The 22,026-nt window shown below is 48.0% G+C and overlaps 1 protein-coding gene across 2 annotated transcripts in view; it reads left to right on the forward strand.

Moving 5' to 3' along the window:
* Positions 1–19,676, forward strand: part of NPHP4 (nephrocystin 4) — a 90,451-nt gene extending 70,775 nt beyond the window's left edge. For both annotated transcript variants that reach the window (XM_048519475.1, XM_048519476.1), the window contains 12 exons: positions 109–237; positions 4,734–4,945; positions 6,359–6,585; positions 7,571–7,757; positions 8,636–8,725; positions 11,592–11,751; positions 12,696–12,781; positions 13,452–13,537; positions 14,943–15,114; positions 16,854–17,033; positions 17,648–17,791; positions 18,818–19,676. In XM_048519475.1, coding sequence (XP_048375432.1) covers positions 109–237; positions 4,734–4,945; positions 6,359–6,585; positions 7,571–7,757; positions 8,636–8,725; positions 11,592–11,751; positions 12,696–12,781; positions 13,452–13,537; positions 14,943–15,114; positions 16,854–17,033; positions 17,648–17,791; positions 18,818–18,958 — 1,814 coding nt within the window. In that variant the 3' untranslated portion in view covers positions 18,959–19,676. The remainder of the gene's footprint in view (positions 1–108; positions 238–4,733; positions 4,946–6,358; positions 6,586–7,570; positions 7,758–8,635; positions 8,726–11,591; positions 11,752–12,695; positions 12,782–13,451; positions 13,538–14,942; positions 15,115–16,853; positions 17,034–17,647; positions 17,792–18,817) is intronic.
* The last annotated feature ends 2,350 nt before the right edge of the window (positions 19,677–22,026 follow it).

Here is a 22,026-nt window from a genome sequence, read left to right on the forward strand (position 1 = left end):
TCTCCACTGTGTACATTTTCATAAGCTATTAATTAGTTCTCGGTTTACAGTCACGCTGCGGCGTGACCGACAGAAGGACCACCCTGACTTGCTGGCTTCTTTCCGCAGGCCACCTGTGCAAGCAGCGGCTGAAGAAATCCAACTCCTTGCCTCCTTCCCGCTCCCGAATCGTGACTGCGCACGATGGAACCAGTGGCTTTCACGGGGGCAGCTTGCTCTCCATCAACCCTCACAGCTGTAAGCTCCTTTTTGATATCTTTGCAGTGTTAATTGAGCTGATGGAGTTTAGTGCATGAGGCAGGCAGAAGGGAAAATGGGGAGGTGGCGGGAGGAGCTGGAGAAACCCCAAGGAAAGTCCACTTCTCCCACAGCCAATGAGCAAGGCCAAAGAGGATGGAGGACAGAGCTGGCCAATAGACAGTCTGCCCTGGTCTGATTGGTGGACTGATCGGTCATACTCCTTCCCTTTTCCTCTTGCTGAGCTTAACATGAAAAGATGAAGAGTATGAAGAAGAGTTTGGACGTATACCTGCCCCCTTTCTTTCCTATAAGGAAACTCAAAGGGGTTTATAAACTCATTTCCCTCCCTCTCCCCAAAACAGACACCTTGCAAGGTAGGTGGGGCTGAGGAAGTTCTGAACAAACTGTGAGTAGCCCAAGGTCACCTTGTAAGCCACCTTGAGAAAGGTGGGGTATAAATCTAAACTACTGCTGCTGCTGCTGCTGCTGCTGCTGCTGCTGCTGCTGCTGCTGCTGCTGCTGCTGCTGCTTCTTCTTCTTCTTCTTCTTCTTCTTCTTCTTCTTCTTCTTCTTCTTCTTCTTCTTCTTCTTCTTCTTCTTCTTCTTCTTCTTCTTCTTCTTCTTCTTCTTCTTCTTCTTCTTCTTCTTCTTCTTCTTCTTCTTCTTCTTCTTCTTCTTCTTCTTCTTCTTCTTCTTCTTCTTCTTCTTCCAAGCAAGCATGTTCTAAGCAAATCAGTCGACTCCAAAGGCTGTAACTCTGCTTAAGACTGCACTGGAAGTTGTGGAAACCTCAAACGTGATGTGAGTCAGGCAGCAAAGTGTGAGCAAGAGTGTCAAAGATAGCAGAGAAAGATGAAGAGGCCTTTGGAAGTTGGCAGCGAGCTCATCAGTCACTTGGGGGAGGAGAGTTAACAGTGGAGCGCGGAGGGTGAGAAGCTGGACTGCATGGAGCAGAGAGAGGAGGCGGGGGAGAGAAAGCCAAGACAATCATTGGAGTGAGCGGCTTTCTGGAAGAGTATTGGAGGCACAGGTTGGGAAGGGCCGTAACTGGAGAGGGAAGATGGATCAAGGCAAGGATCTCTTGAGAATGGAAAGAAGCAGGGGCCTGTCTGCACTCCTGCAGGAGACAGGGGAGGAGAGGGTGCTCAGCAGTCAGGAAGGGGTAGAATTAAAAGCCGTAGGACAGAATGAGGGACAGTGGACCACGGCAGGGCAAATAGAGCTCCTATCTGTCAGGCGGAACACCTGACATCAAACGGGATCCCGATCTCTGACATGTTAATGGGTTTTCTCTACTTTCGGCTTCCTGCTGTCTTTGTGCTTTGTGACCTGGAGCAATGTAGATTGTGCCCAAGTGCCAGTTGGGCTGATAGCCCTTCGGGTGGTCTCGAGAACTACTGGCTCTCACATCCCTGCTCTGTACTGGTTTTGCTTTAATATCTGAGGGGCTGGTGTGTGTGTGAAGGGAAGCGGGGGCACCTTGGTGGGCATAAAAGAGTGACTGAGGAGCCAATCTTCTTCTGGGGGCCATGCTGTCATCTGTCAATGAAGGCTTTGATTAAAATCTCTGAGTCTGATATTGCCAACAGATCCAAGGCTTGACGCTATCCCAGGCTGTTTAGGCTTGGGAAAATGGCATAGGCCAGTGGTGGCGAACCTTTGGCACGCCAGATGTTACGGACTACAATTCCCATCAGCCCCTGCCAGCATGGCCAATTGACCATGCTGGCAGGGGCTGATGGGAATTGTAGTCCGTAACATCTGGAGTGCCAAAGGTTCGCCACCATGGGCATAGGCAGAGAGGATATAGCCAGTCCTCCCAGGGTCTCCAATATGCTTTCATATTTTGCTCCCCTGCCATATTACGTGGCTTTGCGAAAAGTGTCGGGTTGGGGAATGTAGGTCAAATGTTACGTCTGATTTGGACCTTAGTTCAAGCCCCGTTGGATGCTGAGAGACCTGAGCTGGCTCCCCTTGCCCTTGAGTCCCATTTTCATGCCGCAGGGCCTTCTCCTGTCCAGACATTGCACCGGGGTTTAATCTATGGGCTGTTTTTGTTAATTGTGGAAGCCAATTTGCCATGACTGGGAGAATGTTCGGTGATGGAAGATCAAATTAAGGGCGGCTAACCTGCAAATGGCACTTGTTTACCAATTTGTTTTAGTTTTTTAAAAAAGAATAGCGCTGGCAGGCTAACATGCTAGCTGTGTGTAGAATCCACGAATGGAGGAAATTGTTTTTTTTTTTTAGGTGAGAGGGGAGGGTTTGAAGTATTGTGTATTTCAGAGAATTGTAGCAGTTGCTGAAGAACCAAACTTGTTGGACACCTGAGTAAGCATCCCCTTAATCCAACCCAAATAATTCCCACCATAATATACCCTTTTAAAAATGTTCCATAGAAGAGTGTTTACAGTAGGGAGAAGCCCTAATAGCGTATGGGTCCAGGGCTATCAAGCTGGCCAGGGGGAATCACAAACACCCAGCAGAAACCAGCAGTAAATAAATAAAGACACTAGTGTGCCCAGTTATTACTTTAAGGGTGGCAAAAGTGGGGTGCCAGAGGCTTGGGAGGTTCCCCGGAAGAAACAACTTGCCTGCATGGTGGACTACTGTTGATGGGGATTCTGTGTCTCTGTTAGGACTATACCACTTCTCTGTTAGGACCATACCACTTCTCCCACTGCTTTCTGTGGCTCTTGCCCTTTTCCCATGTCCTTCAACAGAGCTTACGCAAAATATTCTGCTTGGTAGGGCTCCGTCTTAATTAGCATGTGCCTAAAATGTGTTGGGCCAGCCCAGCCTTTGAGTTCTCTTTGTTCTCTCTTTGCATGTTATTTTATTTTTGCAAAATTATTTTCTGTCCCAGAGAGAAGAAAAGAACACGTCAAATGAGGGGGGAAAAATACCAAGTGTAGCTAACTGGTGTGAATAAAATTGGTCCCCAAATGAAGTAAATCTGGATAGATAACTCAGCAAATTAATAACTTAATACTCACCCAGTTCAGCAGAATATTGTGTAGCTAATTCATTAATGTGGTGCGGAAAACTAAACCCAGAGCCTTTTCATTTGAGATCTAATTGAATTTGAAAGGGCAGAGGTAGCCATGATCTTAGTTGCATTTTTTAAAATCTTTATTGCCCAGAAGAAAAAGGCTGACATTTCTCCATATTACGGGAAACAGGAAATGCCGTTCGTTTGTTGCTAAAAAATTAAACCGAAACAGATAACAATTGATTTTTTCTCCCAGTGATTCCCAAGTGTTGCACATTATAGATCAGGTGCACCTTGACCCCTCCAGAGATCCTGATGCATGTAACCTCCACATGGTTCTCTGTAGTCCTCTTTCTTCTCCTTCCATTTTGATGGCAGCTAGGATGCTTTGGAGGTTATTTCTTTGAGCCAGACCGTAGCGCAGTCTCTTCCTGGAAATCTTGTGTTCTGTCTGCCTCCCTGAAACCCATGAGCTGAGGGGGAGGAGACTTGGAAGTATAATAACTTGATCAGCTGGCTCCTGGGAGGCAGACCCTGGTCTGTTAGAATGACCCAGTGGGAGAATATTTTCCTACAGCCCAGTGGCACAAAGAGATGGTCCTGTGAAAATGGGGAGAAAGCTCCTTGGTGCCCAGTCTCCCGAATAAATCATGTCGGGGTTAGAGCAAAAGAGGGAAAGGGGCCTGACTCCTAGAGTTGCCATCTGTAGCCATTGCCCGGCTGGCAGGTCGGAAGGCGGAGATCTTGTTGGCATCATGCCAGGGCCAGACATTTTGCACTGGAAGTGTGTCACTGAGCTGGGCCAGCGCAATGACATCACTTCCTGGTTTGAACCAGAAGTGAAGAGCCCTCCCCACATTTTTCTCCTGCTGCCATGTGAAGCTGCAGAGGGAAAATGGGGGGACGATGACTTAGCCCTCCTAGGTGTGAAGCTTGTCTGTCAGAGTCAAGACAGGTGAGCTCATTATCCTACATGTCATGGGTGTGGGCAGGCACTTGGTTCTTATGGAATGGACCGGAATGGACATTTTATTTATATACCGCCCTCCCCCGAAAGGCTCAGGGCATAATAGCAATATCAATCAACATAATAACAACAATCATCGCAATATCAACAACAACATCCATAAACATAATATCTCAAATATCAAAATATCAGTAATCATGACATAATCAGCAGAATAACATTTCATAACATAGTGTAATAACATCATAACATATCAGCATAATAACAGCACAGCAGCATAATAACAGATTATAACATCATAAGCATAACAATGTAACATCAAACAACGAAAACAACAGTAGATGGAGCATCCCGACTAACAACGTGAGTAACCTCAGGTTGACAGTGGAGTCCAAGAGAGGCTTCACCACTAAGACCACTACCAAAGAGAGATGTCTTCTACCACAGCGAGATGAATGCCGGGCCCTGGCAGTCTTTGCCACTGTATCTGCTTCTTTCCCCCAAAGCTTTATTTCGGCATGTTTTCTCTCCCAGCTGGGAATGTGTGCCAGGCACAGAAGCTGGCTGAGGTGGACAGCGAACTGGCGGCCATGTTGTTCTCCCGCTTAAGCGAAGTCAGCACGGCCTTCCAGCACTCCCACCGCGAGGCCAGCATCATCCGGAGGAGGAAGGTGGAGAGGATGCTGTCCGTGAGGAGGCGGGAGTCTCAGGAAGGAGATTGCAGGAAGAAAGCCAGCTTCGCCATGGTGAGCAGCATTCTTGCCTCACGAAGTGTTAGAGTAATTTCTGGTTTTGAGCCAGGTGCTCTTGCCAAATATTTCCCCTTGTAACTGAGCAGTGGCTCTTCCAGGTGTTTGTAAAGGACCCTTCCCAGCCCTGATATCCGGGATTGTCTTGTAAAGTCAAAGGGTCGAGTCAGAGGCCATTTCCATATGTTTTCCTGTCAGAAGATGCTCTGTGTGGAGAGAATATAGGAAGATCCCTGCTGGATCAGACTAGTGGTCTATCCATTGCAGAATTTCATTGCACATGGTGGTCACCCAGTTGCCCTGGAGCCAACCAACAGAAGCAGGGCCTAGAGGCCAAGGTCTTCTCCTGATCCTGCCTCCCAGCACTGGTATTCAGAGGTTTACTGCCTCTGGATGTGGCAGGTCAGTTTAGTCACCATGACTAGGCACGGATGGGCTTGGGAGTAAAGCTAAGAGCTTTCTGTGGATCCTGGTAACTATTTGAGACATCTTGTTCCTGTATAAAGGAATCCAAATTTGAGAGGTGATTTTTTTCCTGTTTTTGTCTCATATAAGCCATGTATGAGCTTGCATACACTGCATCCCTGCTTGCTTCTTAAAGCCTCTTTCATGACTTGTAAGATTATTTTACTTCAGGGTCAGAATTCCCTAGACTTGTTGCACCAGATAGCTGAGGGACTACAGTCCTTTGTTGTTTAGATAGAGCACCTCCCAAGAGAAGGAACCTTCTGGCTTCTTTAGGGCAGCTTCCCTTTTTCTGTCAGCCAGGATATAACCTGCAGGTTTTTGTGGCCTGTTCAGTGTATCAATGACACAACACAAATCAGTATGGGTGGGTGGGTGGGTGGGTGGCCCTCACTGCCTTGTCATGATTCTTGCCCTAATAAAGTCCTGTTGTCTTCTTCAGCAAGTTGGGTTCCCAACACTGCACTGCCAAATGCTTGGAGATTTTGGGAGCAGTGTCTAAAGAGGGCAGGATTGAGAAAGATAATAAAGTCACTTCCTTGTGACACTCTAGGCTGCCTCCCCCTCTCTCTGTGATCTTTATCAACGAGACTAGGGAAATTACTAGAGCCCCACTAAGGCCCCTTCCGCACATGCAAAATAATGCACTTTCAATCCACTTTCAATACACTTTGAAGCTGGATTTTACTGCGCCGAATAGCAAAATCCACTTTCAAACAGTTGTGAAAGTGGGTTAAAAGTGCATTATTCTGCATGTGTGGAAGGGGCCTGAATGGAAAACATTTTTTCTCCCATCCCTCAGTTCCTTGAGTGTAAAAAGTTAGAGTTGGGGGGGCTGGAAGTCCCCTCCCCTAGGCGAGTAAACAGGCGACCTAGCCCAGCTCAGAGGAGGCAGGGGAAGCCCCTCCCTGGCCATTTTACAACTTAATGCATCTGTCACCATAGGGACGACACGAGGACCGAATCCAGCATTTGCGAGACCTGCAAATTATCGAGGCCTACCGGGAGCGCATCAAAGCAGAGAGCATTGCCAGCATGCTGAGCCAGGCTATCACCACCCACCACACTCTATATGCCATGTTTGGTACCACTGAGTTTTTTGAGTTTGTCCTGAAAAACCCATACGGTGTCCAGCACACGGTCACCATCGAGACTGACAACCCAGAGCTCAGGTAAGAACATAAGAACATAAGAACTGGCCTGCTGGATCAGACCAGAGTCCATCTAGTCCAGCTCTCTGCTACTTGCAGTGGCCCACCAGATACCTTTGGGAGCTCACGTGCAGGATGTGAAAGCAATGGCCTTCTGCTGCTGCTGCTCTTGAGCACCTGGTCTGCTAAGGCATTTGCAATCTCAGATCAAAGGGGATCAAGATTGGTAGCCATAGATGGACTTCTCCTCCATAAATCTGTCCAAGCCCCTTTTCAAGCTATCCAGGTTAGTGGCCATCACCGCCTCCTGTGGCAGCATATTCCAAACACCAATCACACGTTGCGTGAAGAAGTGTTTCCTTTTATTAGTCCTAACTCTTCCCCCTAGCATTTTCAATGTATGCCCCCTGGTTCTAGTATTGTGAGAAAGAGAGAAAAATTTCTCTCTGTCAACATTTTCTACCCCATGCATAATTTTATAGACTTCAATCATATCCCCCCTCATGGTAAGAATCATGGGGGATACAGGGAGATATTCTTCTGGCACTTTTCTCTTCTGTGCTCTGAGGATGCCACCCTGGATGCCACACTCTCAGAAGAAAGAAAGAAGAGGAACAGTTTGGATTTATACCCTCCTTTTATCTGCCGTGAGGAGACTCAAGGTGGCTTACAAACACCTTTCCCTCCCTCTCGCCACAACAGAACACGTTTGAAAAATGTTTTGAGGAAAATAAAGTGCTAAACATCCGTATCCAGATACAACGGTTTGAGGCTGAACTGAAACATTTCCTCAAAACGTTTTAGGCCTCAAAGCTGTGCGGAACTCTTGCAGGAAATGTTTTGTTTTCCTGCCTTCAAATATTTTATTTGGGTGGTGCAGATGGGACCTGTGAGTTGCGAGATTGCAAAACGAAGAGAGGTTGCCGGGTTGCGCAGGAAATAACCTTGTTTCAAAACAACTCATTGCCTCTGGGTGTGTGTTTTGCCTCCTTTCCCACTCTTCCAGCGTCATTGTGGATTCCAGAGAATGGAAGCATTTTAAGGAGCTGACTAAAACTGTCACGCCACTGGAGGAGGACATGTTTCATCTACATGAGAACCTGATGCCTCAGGTCTACCTGCGTCCCAAGGAGACAGTGTACATCCCCTTTAAATACCAAGCCTCTACCATGGAGCATGGAGCCATGATGCAGGTAGGAGAAGTGTGATTAAGTCTTTCATTTTAAAAGTGTGTCCTGTTAATTTATTTCCTGCTGATGTCTGTCAGAGGTTGCCAGAGGTTTCAGTTACTTTATATTTGCTTGTCAGTGTTACTTGATTTCAGCGTGGTATGGTGGTTAAGAGCAAGTGCACTCTCATCTGGAGAACCGGGTTTGATTCCCCGCTCTGCCACTTGAGCTGGGGAGGCTTATCTGGTGAACCAGATTAGCTTGTGCACTCCAACACATGCCAGCTGGGTGACCTTGGGCTAGTCACAGTTCTTCAGAGCTCTTTCAGCCCCACCCATCTCACAGGGTGTTTGTTGTGGTGGGGGGGGGGGGGGGGAAGGGAAAGGAGACTGTAAATCCCTTTGAGTCTCTTTACAGGGAAGAAAGGGGGGATATAAATCCAAACTCCTCCTCCTCTCTTCTTCTCCTTCTCCTTCTCGTCGTCCTCCTCCTTCTCCTTGTCTTGAAAACCCTGTGGGGTCGACATAAGTCATCTGTGACTTGACAGCATACACGCACAAGCCTGAAGTATCAATCTGCAGAGGAAATAAAGTTAAAAATAAAAAAACAGAAGAGAAGTAATCGAAAACCATAGACAAATAGCTCATTTGTATTCCAGTTGTCCCCTGAATGCTAGATAGCTCCTTTAATATCCCGAGATATTGTTCACTTAACCTCACGACTCTCTGTGCTCCCACGGGGCCCCCGCCTAATTCCCAGAACAAGGAGAGCACATGCTTAGAGGCCAGGCAGCCAGCGGGAGCGACAGAGCGCGTTCCCCCAGCAGGCTTGTTTCCGTCGCTGCAGGACCATGCAGCAAATTTGCAGCGCTTTCATTTCATACCGGTCTCTTTGATTTCCAGCAAGGTCCCACTGAGCTGACGTTCAGGGACGGCAGGAAGGAAGCAGCAGCCCCCTGGAAGTCTGGTGGCATGCAGGCAAAACACATCAAGGTAATTGCAAAGCCGCGGGAAGGGCGGCTGTTTCAGGCAGCCGAGGCAGCCGAGGTGGCTGGTTGAAGGAGCCGCGCACATCTCTTTTCAGAGTTGCGTCTGTCACCTTCTTGCCATCTTCGTTCCCTAAAAGCAGCTCAGGATGGCATGCATTTATTTCCTTATTTATGGTGTTTGTCCCCCACTTCTTATTTGTTTACTTTTATTTTATTAGATTTGGTATCTGCCTTTCTTGACTAAAGCCCAAGCTCAGGGCGGCTGATGCTCATAGCTACAAGCAGCATAAAAGTAGTCAACGGCATAGAATGTTGAAACATTCTCGCATCTAAAATGACCCCAGGTGGCGATGTAAAACACAACTCATTGCCCATGTAACAATCTTACAATCACCCCAAGGAAGGGGCATGATCTTGGGGGCCAGCATTATTTTATATGGCCTATATGATGTCTTCAGGTATAGGCTTTGTGGAAGATCTGGGTTTTGCATGCTGTGTGGAATTTTCTGGTATTTTGCAGAGCTCTGATATCTTCTGGGAGTGCATTTGTCATATAGGGGCCATAGCTGAGAAAGCTCTGGCCCTAGTGGAAGCCAGCTGTGTGACCTTGGGGCTGGGGATCACCAAGAGATTGCTATCAGAGGACCAAAGAGCCCCCCATAAATCATATGGGCAGCCCAAGTTGCTTATGTTGTTCTCTTCTCCTCCATTTTATCCTCCCAGCAACCCTGAGGGATAGGTAAGGCAGAGTGTGTGTGACTGGCTTGAGCTAGCAGAGGATGGATGTGAGTCCAGATCCTAGCTCAACACTGTAAGCACTACACCACAGCGGGTCTCATGTTTATTTATTAATTAGATTTATTAATTGCCTCTCCCATGTCTGGCTCGGGGCAACGTACAACCAGAATTACAATACATAAAAACTGTTTCGACAAAGAACTCATAATTTAAAAGACAAAACAGTCACCAAAATAATAAAATAACCCACACAATCCATAGATCAGAAATTAATGAACACTCAACGCTATAAAACCAAGCGGGAGAAGTAAAACCCACCTATGGGCTAAGAACACATAGCCCCAGGGGAGACTGGGGGTCAAAAATCAGCCTCAATGGAATGCCTGGCGGAACAGCTCCGTTTTGTAGGCTCTGCGGAACTCCATAAAATTCCGCAGGGTCCTGATCTCCTCTGAGAGACTGTTCCACCAGGAGGGGGCCAAGATCAAAAAGGCCTTGGCTTGTGTTGAGGTCAAATGGACCTCCTGTGGCCAGGGTTAGGAGTCCCTTGGCTGCTGATCTTAATGTCTGCTGGGGGTTATAATGTTCCTCATTTTATCCTACCCCATGAGTTGGGGTAGGATGAGGGAGAGAGATTGGGCATTGAACCTGAGTCAAAGCCCTGCGCTCTAGCCACGTCGCTCTTTCTTGGCGACTCTGCCCTTTCTGGAGATAAAACTTCCCTGCGTGAGGAACGGTTGTCGCAGTTGGGGTGGATTGGCTAGCACCTCCCGAGCACACACTCCCCCAGGCCCCAGCTCTTCATTCTGTTCTTTGGTTTACAAAGCCTGCAGCAACTCCGGTCACAATGGAAATGCTTAATCCTTATTAACGATTGAAATTATTCAAGTGCCTCTTGTGAGAAGAGCCTTAATCTGTATTCTTTTCACTGGAGGCTCTTGAACCATTAACAAAAAAAATGGCTCCGCTTTTCTCGGGGTGTGGTTGCAAAATTTATTTATTGCTCTCCAATATGCCAAGATTCATCCCCCCCGCCAGCAAACACACAGGAAGGCCAGTATCCAGGCAGCAACCAGCAACACATTGACACATTTCCTAGTTTTTGAACGGGTGCCGCAAGGTGTTCTTTGTTTTCTTACCTGTGGGAGAGGTCCTGCTTTCTCTCTGGAATTCCAACATCCACTCCCATTTAGCAAAAAAGGTCCACGAGCAATATCAAGTGTTTTTTTTCCCAGCCATGAGGTTAAGAAGAAGAAGAGTTTGGATTTATACCCCCACCTTTCTCTCCTGTAAGGAGATTCAAAGGGGCTTACATTCTCCTTTCCCTCCCCCCACCACCCACAGCAAACACCCTGTGAGGTTGGTGAGCTGAAGAGCTCCGAAGAATTGTGACTAGCCCAAGGTCACCCATCTGGCGTGTGTTGGAGTGCACAAGCTAATGTGGTTCACCAGATAAGCTTTCACAGCTCAAGTGGCAGAGCGGGGACTCAAACCCAGTTCTCCAGATTAGAGTGCACCTGCTCTTAACCACTACGCCACTGCTGCTCCAGTTTATTAACACTTGCCAGTTTATTTTTAAAAAAATATTTCAGCACTCTGGAACACTTGCTGGGTTTCATGATGCCCCCCCCCCCCCCCACCAAATTACTGCATCAGTATTGATGTCCAGCTGCCCTCAATCTGGGCCAGGGCCTTCTCGGTTCTGGCCCCGCCTGGTGGGATGCTCTGGGCCCTGCAAGACCTAGTACAATTTTGCACAGCCTATAAGTCAGAGCTGTTCCACCAGGCTTACGGTTCAGACAGCGACGGTATCCATCTAACAGCTCTCCCTTTCCCCCTCCCACACTTGCCTTCTTTTCCCCTTTTCCGTTCCTTTCCCTTTAATGCCTGCCTTGTGTGAACGTCAATTTGATGGGGTTTAATTTAACTATTATTAACCTTATTAGAGATAAATGCTGCCAAGTCTTGGATGAGAATGTTTTATTGAGTTTATTGTGACTATTTAGCGTTGGAAGCCACCCTGAACCCACAAGGGGAAGGGCGGCCTATGAGCTGAATAAAACAAAATGAAATGTTACATCTGTTCAGTGGCTTCTTCTTCCCTTAATCTCCCGCTCTCCCCCTGTGGCCAGGTCTCTTTCACGACAACCGGCAGCAGCAAGCCCATCGCCGTCCTAAGCGTGAACGTGGAATTCCAGCCGCATGTGGTGGATCAGACCTTCCGCTTCTACCACCCAGAGCTCACGTTCCTGAAAAAGTCCATCCGCCTGCCCCCCTGGCACACGCTTCCAGGTAGCTCTTGGGTGTGTTTGCATGAGTACCTTTCCCGTCTGGGAAAGCTCACGACGAGCCACAACAGGTTAAATGCAAGCAATTCAACCGCAGGGCACTGCCGTTGGCATAACTGAAGTTGTGTGGGCACGTGGCTCCAAATCAGCTATTTGTCAGGTCTTGAGACTGAAGTCAATAAGCGGACTCTACATGCTGGATCAGAAGTCTTTATTAATAACAGCTAGTACCTGGCTTTCAGAAAGCCAGTTCTGCCAGATTACCAAAGTACAGTTGCCTTTATCCCCTGGAGTTCTCACCATAAATCCCCCCTCCTGGTTTCCCGTGGAATGTGAGAATCATACAGCGGGAGAAAGATGTTTGGATGTTGAGCATCTTAAGGCCAGTGCAGTGGTCGTATTCAGCCACATGCCACCCCTTCCTGCTGGGAAGGTGCCAGGGTAGCTTCAAACAGAAAGAAAAGACAGGAAGGTCCATTAGCATATCAGGGGGGTGCAAGCCGCCCCTGCCTCTCAGCCAGACGTGAGACCCTATTCCTACCCCCTGCCTTTTGATGGCAGGAGTGAAGACATCCTGACATTACTGGAGCTGAGTTGGGTGTGTTCTCCAGTCAAGTCCAGGGTCCTTAAATTCCCTTTTTGTAAATGACGCTGGGCAACCGAGCGTGTGTTTTTAAGGGCCATCAAATGGCTTCCAACTCACGGCAGCCCTATAAATCAGTGTCCTCCCAACCGTCCTTTCGTTAACTCACGTTTTACAAACTGAGGGCCCGGTGGCTTCCTTCATAAAGTCAATCCATAAATCTTTCCAATAAAAAACTAACAAATTGGGGAAAGCCAGCAGGAGAGGAGGGATTTCAGTGCTCTCCTGAAGCGTCAGAGTAGTTACTGACGGGAGCGGTTTTTGTGGGCCTCGTGGGATCTCATGTGTCACTGTCACCTTGTCAGGAGCCCCAGCTGGAGTGCCAGGTGGAGAACCAGAGATGTACGTGCGCTGCAGTGATCCCAACATCATCTGCGAGACCAAGAAAATGGTACCGTTGGCCAAAATGAAATGAATTTCCCTTGGTGAGGGTTGTGGCTGATGTGGCTTGCTAAGGTGGAGGGCATTGTGCTTGTCGCCCTGGCCGGAGTGGTAATCCTCAAAGTCTTTTCCAAAAGAAAACCCCCCTACAGGCAGAGGACATGTGCAGTGAAGGGTTGCCACTGAAAAGCCAGAGAGCCAGTATGGCCCTTTCCGCACAGGCCAATTAAACCGGGATAAACCCGGTAAAAAACCCGGGTTGGGGGGAACTTCACACGGATCCCGATCCCCGCCCCCCAACCTGGGTTTTTCAAGACTCATATTATGTGCAATTCTTTTGTTTTAATGCGGTTTTGAGAAAACCCCTTCCCTGACTCCCATCTGCGGAGCCATGCAGGAGAAACGGGCCATATCATGGCCTGGGGGGCGGGGTTTGGTCCTGCCTGCTTGTGAAGCTGTGCTTTGCAGGCAGGCAGGGTGGGATGGGGAGATAGGCAGGGAAGTTTTTTAAAAGCTCCTTTGTGCGAAGGCCCACACCCCGCCCAATGTGCTGGCTGTCCAGGATTGAACTGTGCCTTCAATTTTAATTGAGGGGGGAAATGGGTTTCAGCTACTAGGGTTTTGTGAAATCCTGGTTAAAAAAACCTAGTCTGATGTTGCAATCTTGTGTTCCCACTCAGGGGCCAGGCGAACCACAGGACATTTTTCTAAAAGTTGCTGGTGGACCAAGTCCACAGATCAAGAGATTCTTTGTGGCGATCTACACGTAAGTCAGAAATTACTTCAGCACTTGGACAGCAACTTGCAAACGTAGGTACATCTCACTGAGTTTAGCGAGACTTTCTTTTATATAAACTAGCATAGTTTTGACCTATAGGTGGTCAAATTAAGCAGTTTAAGATTTTTTAAAAGCATCAGTGATTGGATGTCACTAAAGTAAGTATTCCACATGCTCAGGTTGGGGCCCAGTACTGATGACAATCATATTAAGTTCCTTAAGGTAGATGCCACTCCTTCAGTTACTTTTGAAGTGGCTACTTTTGCATTTTTGTCTCTAAGAAAGACATTTGTTTCTTCAAAGTTTTAAAGAGATTTTAGGATGACATTTTTCAGAGGGGATTTTACAGTCACTTTTAGTTTATCTTTTTAGTGCTTTATTTGAAAAAAACGAGTTTTGAGTATTGTTATTGTTTGTGGGGTTGAACTTTGTGATATGCTATATGTTGTTTGCCACCTGCTGAACGGCATATGTTGTTGTGGCCTATGGCCACAACACTAAATAAATTCATTCATTCCCCCAGGACCGAAAATGTTCTGGGATTCTTGACTGCATTCGTGCATGCTTGCTTCCCTTTTGCTCGGCTTTTGTAAATAAATCGCTCATTGAAAAGGAGGAAACAGATCCCGCAGTAACCACTCCGGGGACCTGGTCAGCTTATGAAATAGGAGCCAGAGGCATATCTAGGGAAAATGTAGCCTGGTACGAAATCTGCATTTTCTCCCCCCACCCCCACCCCAGTATGGCCTCCCGCACCACGACCAAACAACTTTTTTTGCACCAGGTCTTGAAGTCAGTGTATGGACCTGGGGGGAAGGAGGAGGGGTGTAGGGAGCAATTTTCCGCCCCCCACATGGCTAAAGGGCTGCAGTCGGGGACATTTGACCCCATATGTTCCCCTGGGTGGTATGCCTCTGATGGGAGCTGCATAGAAAGGGTTTAAAAAAAACACTTTTAAATACAATAGAAAACATGATAATATATTGTCGAAGGCTTTCACGGCCGGAATCACTTGGGTGCTGTGTGGTTTCTGGGCTGTATGGCCGTGTTCTAGCAGCATTCTCTCCTGACATTTTGCCTGCATCTGTGGCTGGCATCTTCAGAGGATCCTCTGAAGATGCCAGCCACAAATCCCCAAAAGCAACTGTTATCAGGACACTTGGCTCTAACCACAGCCAGCCGAGGAAACCACACAGCACTAAGCATGCACCCATCGATAATACATTGTGGGGTGTGAAAGGCTTCTAGCAATTTGCGGCCCAATGTCTAGTTTGCAGAAGTGTGATCATGTGAAGATTCTTTTTTGACTTCTGGCTTTGGAAAAGGGTCCTCAGATTCTGGTGTTTTTGACAAGGATGTGAAAGACCGCTGCTTCTTCTGCCTGTTGTTCCAGGGATCCCTTCCTGGCCGTCCCAACTCAGATCTGGCAGTTCTACCTCCACTCTCTGCAGCGGGTGGACGTTGGCTGCATAACAGGACAGCTGACCCGCCTCTCGCTGGTTCTCAGGGGGACTCAAGCCATTCGGAAGGTGAAAGCATATTCCTCGCAGCCCCAGGAGTTGAAGGTAAGATCAGAACCTCGGCTTGTTTCAGGTTTTACCATTAATTCATTAATTTAATGTATTAAACGTAATACCCCACTCTTTCCCAGCCAGGGCCAGGCCCAGGGCAGCTCACACACAATTTAAAACAGTCATATAATCAAATTGTGCTTCACCTGTTGTCTTTATTGTGAAACCACCTGCTTTGCATGTTGAGAGCCAGCGTGGAGTAGTGGTTAAGAGCAAGTGGATTCTAATCTGGAGAACCGGGTTTGATTCCTCGCTTCTCCGCCTGAGCGGCAGAGGCTTATCTGGTGAACCAGATGTGTTTCCACACTCCTGCATTCCTGCTGAGTGACCTTGGGCTAGTGACAGTTCTCTCAGCCCCACCTACCTCAGCAGGTGTCTGTTGTGGGGAGAGGAAGGGAAATGAGCTTCTAAGTCACCTTGAGTCTCCTTACAGGGGACAAAGGTGGGGTATAAATCCAAAACCGTCTTCTTGGCTGAGAAAGTTTTTCAAAGTTTTTAAAATGTCTTCAGTATTTCCTGTTGCTGCTGCCTCTGTGGCCCCATTTTTCCTTTCTGTTCCTGTCATCCACCCAATTAGGGATCACTCGGCAAACAACATGATGTCATTAGACCATGTAGGCAATTAGATTTGATTGTCTGTCACAAAGGTCAAACGTCCTCAAGAAAGAGGGCAGTACAAATGGACAGACGATCGCTTTGATAGGCGCTGTTGAAAAATGGTGAGGGGTGGCTGGGAAGAGGGGCTGTTGTTTCTGTTCCCTCCCTGGTGAAAAACATTTCTGATGCACCGGCGGCTGCTTTTTGCTCAGCTCTGATTTATAAGAAATGATAGGTGGAGTTTTACTGCAGAATTTGATTTGCCATCCGCAGTCGTATTTGCTTTTCAAATTTCATTGACGGTTCCTAAGAGAAGAACCATCCACCAGGACGCAATAGTGTCCATTAGGGACTATAGACAATTTACCGCTGTAAAGCCGCCGTAAAGCCGTCTTTGTAATTGTCTTTTGATTAAAGCTATCCTATGGAGGGCAACCCCCAGAAGGCAAGGTATCCGAATCATTGAGACTATCTGGAGACTAATGATTTCTTTAGTCATAATTATAAATGCGAATAATAAGAGAAACACAAATGCCATTACTATCTCATAAATTTTTATTGGGAGGGGGGAATCATTGTGTAAATGGTCTGAGGCGGGCTTCAAAGGAGCAGTTAACACAAAGAAACTAGATCCGTTGCATAACTCATCACGTGGTTCATAAATTAAGTTATAAAGCTTTGACCAGAGATTGGGTCCCTCTGACAAAATGACCGGTTGATTGCAATCTGTACTAGATCTGTCTCTAAAAAATGTGTGTCTGCTGTTGGGATGAGGGTTTGAGGTCTGAAAGCCCAGATCAAGTACCTGCTCACCCAGGAGGCCCCCTTGTTTGAGACAGTCTGCCGTGTCAGACATCATTCTAACCTTGTTAAGTTTCGATGATTAAACATGGGCATCTTGTAATCCTCTTTATGCCCTTTGGAGCCAAGTGAAGATGAGTGTTTCAAGAAGAAGAAGAAGAAGAGGAGGAGGAGGAGGAGGAGTTTGGATGCATGTCCCCCCTTTCTGTCCTGTAAGGAGACTTGAAAGGGCTTACAAACTCTGAGTTCTCGCGAACTGCTTTCAGAGCCCCACGAAAAGCTGAATGTAAAATATGAAAGCCAAATGCCCATCTTCTCTTCCTCCTCTCTGCCAGGTGGACCCAGAAGGCATCTTCATCCTCCCTGCCAATGGGGTGCAGGATCTGCACATCGGCATCAGGCCCCAGAGGCCCGGCAGCCAGTTTATCTACCTCAACCTGGTGGATGTCGAGTACCACCAGCTCATCTCGTCCTGGCTGGTGTGCGTCTCCTGCCGACAGCCTCTCATCTCCAAGGTAATTGACGGGCCTTTGGTGATGGTCCTGTCCTCAGGGTCCGGCTGGGCCACTCTTTCCTCAACCTTCAGGATGATGAGGGATCCAGGGCTGGCCAGGAACAGATCCAGGCTCCTTTTTAAACTCTAACGTCCAAAGGAGCCATCTAATGGCCCTGGCATCTCTAGTTAAAAGGATTAGGTAGTGGGTCATGGGAAAAACCCCAGAGCTCTCTGCCTGTTTGGGTTGACAACAGTAGCTTTGATGGTTCAGTGGTCCGCTGACGATGGGGTGTGACTCAACATTTGAGTGTTCGCTTGGCACAGAGAAGGTCCCGTGTTCAATCTCGGGTGTCTCTACTTACAAGGATCAGGTAGCAAGCAATAGAAAGGATTTCAGCCTAAGAACCTGGACAGCAGCTGCCAGTAAGAGCAGACAAGATTGCAGATTCATCCAGCATCTGATACACCAAAGACAGGTGTCCTGCTAGCAGAGCAAACGGTTATCTGCAGGAGAATGTGGGAACGCTAGCTCCGAGGGGCCACCGGCTTTTTGGGAATCAGCACACATGGTCACTTGTCTCGTTCTCCCCCCACCCCCCACCCCCCACCCCAAATCCCTGCTCTTATCTGCAGGCTTTTGAAATCGCGCTTGCTCCCGGTGGGGGCAAAGGTTCGAACAAGAGGATCACCTATTCCAACCCCTACCCAACCCGGAGGATGTATTTTCTGCACACCAACCGTCCAGACCTCTTGCAGTTCAAAGAAGATTCTTTCGAGGTAGCATCCCGCACTGGCTGAGGAATGTATCACCTGGGACGGGAAGGCGTGATGTAGAGCCAAGGATTCTCTAGGGCCGAAGCACCTCCATAAGGGTGGCGCTTCAAGTGATCTTTATGTTCAGTGGGTATCTTTATGTTGAGGGGTGACATCCTCTCCGGGTAGGCTCTTTCAACACCAAGCAGCCTTGTAAGGGGCGAATACACACGGGTGCTTTTGCCATCTTTCATTGTTTACGACATTAAATGACGAATCTGGTCAAGCCAAACTCCAAAGCCCAAACTGTCTCATCCCCTTCCATAACCTCAAAGCTATCTTGAGCATGTGCAATCAAACATCCACATTTTTAGTTCTTGCCCGATTCTTGGGACTCCTGCACAAAATATTTCACCTGGACAGGACTGTACTGCAGTACCTGGCAACCCAGGGTGGACTGGGAGATCACAATGAGCTTACATGGTTTACTACTGCTGCAAAAGGGTCTAAGGCAAATGGCCTCTGAGGTGCCAGCAGAGCTGCTGGGTCAGTTTGCACCTGATTGCTGATGGCTTTCTGGGCAGCGGCCCACTAGGAAATTTCCCTGTATGTTGCATGGCCCGTCTACCCCTGTTAGGAGCCAGCGTGGTGTAGTGGTTCAGAGCAGGTGCACTCTAATCTGGAGAACTGGGCTTGATTTCCCGCTCTGCCACTTGAACTGTGGAGGCTTATCTGGTGAACCAGATTAGCTTGTGTACTCCAACACATGCCAGCTGGGTGACCTTGGGCTAGTCACAGTTTTTAGGGTGCTCTCTCAGCCCCACCCACCTCACAGGGTGTTTGTTGTGAGGGAGGAAGGGAAAGGAGATTGTAAACCCCTTTGAGTCTCCTTACAGGAGAGAAAGGGGGGATATAAATCCAAACTCCTCCTACTCCTCCTCTTCTTCTTTTTCTCCTCCTCCTCCTCCTTAATACCCAAGGCAATCCCCATGTGGGGGCAGTCCACCAAACTTCAAAGCCACCATTTTGCTCTCGTCTTTGTCCCTGCAGATTGGCGGAGGGGAGACCTACACCATCGGCCTGCGGTTTGCCCCCAGCCAGAGTGCTGGCGAGGAGGAAATCCTGATTTATATCAATGACCGTGAAGACAAGAACGAAGAGACCTTCTGCGTGAAGGTCACCTATCAGTGACTGCGGTGGGTAGGCCCGCAGCCTTGGCTTGGTCGCTCTTCTGCTCTCCAGTGATCCATCAAACATCCCCAGAGGCACAGCACAGTTTCTTTTACAATTCCTGGCCGCCAATAGGCCGCGTGCCCCTGAAGCGTCCACTGTTCACAAGTCTGCAGAGAGCAAAGGAGAGAGGCCTCCTCCTCCTCCTCCCCCCCCCCCGGCACCGGAGAGACACGTGGCCCCCTCCTTGTGCCCGCATCCAATCAAGCCCCTGCCAAGGCCGTCTGATTGATTGCCCGGACGGATTCCTCCGACGTCAGCGCAACCTCCAAACGACGACGCGGCCGAGTCGTGTCTGTCCCCTCCCTAGCTCTGAATCGAAAATTCATTTCTCTTGCTGTGAAATGTCACTCGTTCGGGGAAGGCCGCTGTGGGCTTGCAGACCTTTAACACGATTCAAGCTGGTTTGCAGATTTGGTGGGTTTTGTAGCATTATTATTTTTTCCCTCCGCATAGGTTTGTTCTTTTTTTTAAAAAAGGAAAATAAAAGGAGAGCCACTTGCGGGTTCCGAATCTTTGCTGCTACATGGAAGATACAATTTAGGATGGAGAGAGAAAGGGGAGGGGGAGTCTTCTGTACACTATGAGAAGGTGGGGGAACTTATTTTCATAGGTAGGCAGGCTGAGAGCCAGCGTAATGTGGTGGTTAAGAACAGGTGCACTGTAATCTGGAGAACTGGGTTTGATTCCCCACTCTCCCCCCTTGAGCTGTGGAGGCTTATCTGGTGAACCAGATTAGCTTGTGCACTCCAACATGTGCTAGCTCAGGGGTAGGGAACCTGCGGAGAGCCGCAGGTTCCCTACCCCTGTGCTAGCTAGTCACAGTTCTTTGGAGCTCTCTCAGCCCCACCCACCTCACTGGGTGTTTGTTGTGAGGGGGAAGGGAAAGGAGATTGTAAGACCCTTTGAGTCTCCTGACAGGAGAGAAAGGGGGATATAAATCCAAACTCTTCTTCTGCTTCTTCTAGATGTGGTGGGTGCGAACTCTAGGCAGAGCTACTGCTGCTTGTAGAAAGGAGCACCGTGATTCGCCTAAAACATTTGATTCTAGAACTGCAGTTCTTTTCTGGACTACACTGAAAGAACATTTTGCACTTCATTAAAAATGATGCATGCATTGTTTGAACCAGGTTCCAGAACCATAGACAGGTGTTCTCTCCCCTTACAACGGTAGGTGTCTGGTTATTTTATTGATTCTAATCCTAGCCTGCTTTTCAAACAACCATCTCCCAAAGTGGCTCACACTGAGCAAGCGATTCAAATGCTTCTCTCACCTCATTGGGGGAAGGTTGGACTTTTAAGTGTGCTTATTGTTGATCAATCGCTTGATAGGAAAGCAAATCCAAGGCCCCTTCCGCACATGCAGAATAATGCATTTTCAAACCACTTTCACAACTGTTTGCAAGTGGATTTTCCGCACAGCTTCAAAGAGCATTGAAAGCAGTTTGAAAGTGCATTATTCTGCATTTGCGGAATGAGCACAAGTTAGATCCAGTTGCAGTGTTCTGGTTTTGAAGCTGTCTTCTCAAGTGAGTGTTCTGGCTTCCAAATGTGAACGAATCCAGCCAAGGGGGATATTTATTTATTAATTGTATTTATATCCCGCCCTTCCCGACCTATGATAACTGGTGGTCTCTGTGTCTGTGAGAGGCACTTCATCAATTACATGAAAACAAAGTCTGGCAGATGCTAAGACCGAATAAAAGGGCCCGGAAACAGACCAAGGTCAGAATTTCCATCTCACCAACCCCTGGCACAAGCAGCAGAGAAGCCGAGTGCCTGCCGAACGAGTGAGCCTTTGTTAGTTAATAGTCATTTGTTTCACTTGCACAAAGAGGAGTGGGGAGGGGGGAAAGGGGAATGCAAGTTAGGACAGGCATTCAGAAAGAAGATGCTAAAAAGCTCTAGGTCCCCCCTTGCTGAGTTTAATCGCAGCTGTGCACAAAGCCAAACGGTGGAATTAATTGGAGGCTTAAAATCCAGTCATTTGAAGGTTACTACAAACCAGCAAAGTCAATGTGGGCTGACACCTTCCAGGTTTTTAAAAAAACAAACAGGGATAGTTGTTATGATCTTGGAGCTGAAGGAGAAGAGTTTGGATTTATGCCTTTGCCTTTCTCTCCCGTAAAGAGACCCAAGTCGGCCTACAAACTCCTTCCCTTCCTCTCTCCACCAGACTCCTTGTGAGGTACGTGGGGCTGAGAGAGTTCTGAGATAACTGTGATGACGCCAAGGTCACCCGGCAGGCTCCATGTGTAGGAGCGGGGAAACAAACCCACTTCACCAGATAAGAGTCCACCACTCACATGAAGGAGTGAGGAATTGAACCCGGTTCTCCAGGTTGGAGTCCACTGCTCTTAACCACTGCACCATACTAAAGGAACCCCTGTCTGACCCTTCTTTGGGGCTTCTGGACTGAATCCTTTTATACCTGATGCTAACATTAGAGGCCACAGTAAACCCCTTTGAGTCTCCTTATTCTCTGTTCCCCTCGGTTAGTTGTTTGAGCCACTGTTGATCACCATTAAGTGCAACACCTATAAAGGCCAGATCCCCGAAACACATAGAATCATAGAATCATAAAGTTGGAAGAGACCTCAAGGGCCATCAAGTCCAACCCCCTGCCGTGTAGGAACACACAATCAAAGCACTCCCAACATATGTTCATCCAGCCTCTGTTTAAAAACCTCCAAAGAAGGAGACTCCACCACTCTCTGAGGCAGTGAATTCCTGGCGGTCAGGAAGTCCTTCCTAATGTTTAGGTGGAGTCTCTTTTCCTGCACCTTGAATCCATTACTCCGTGCCCTGGTCTCTGAGGCAGCAGAAACAAAGCTTGCTCCCTCTTCAACGTGGCATCTCTTCAAATACTTAAACATAGCTATCGTGTCCCCCTTTAACCTTGGCTTCCCCAGACGAAACATCCCCAGCTCCCTAAGTCTCTCCTCGTAGGGCCTGGATTCCAGACCTTTTACCATCTGGGTTGCCCTCCTCTGGACACAAGGAGTTGCCTTATACTGAATCAGATTCTG

This window comes from Sphaerodactylus townsendi, linkage group LG16 (genome assembly GCF_021028975.2).
Source record: "Sphaerodactylus townsendi isolate TG3544 linkage group LG16, MPM_Stown_v2.3, whole genome shotgun sequence".
In the NCBI taxonomy this organism is placed as follows: Eukaryota; Metazoa; Chordata; class Lepidosauria; order Squamata; family Sphaerodactylidae; genus Sphaerodactylus; species Sphaerodactylus townsendi.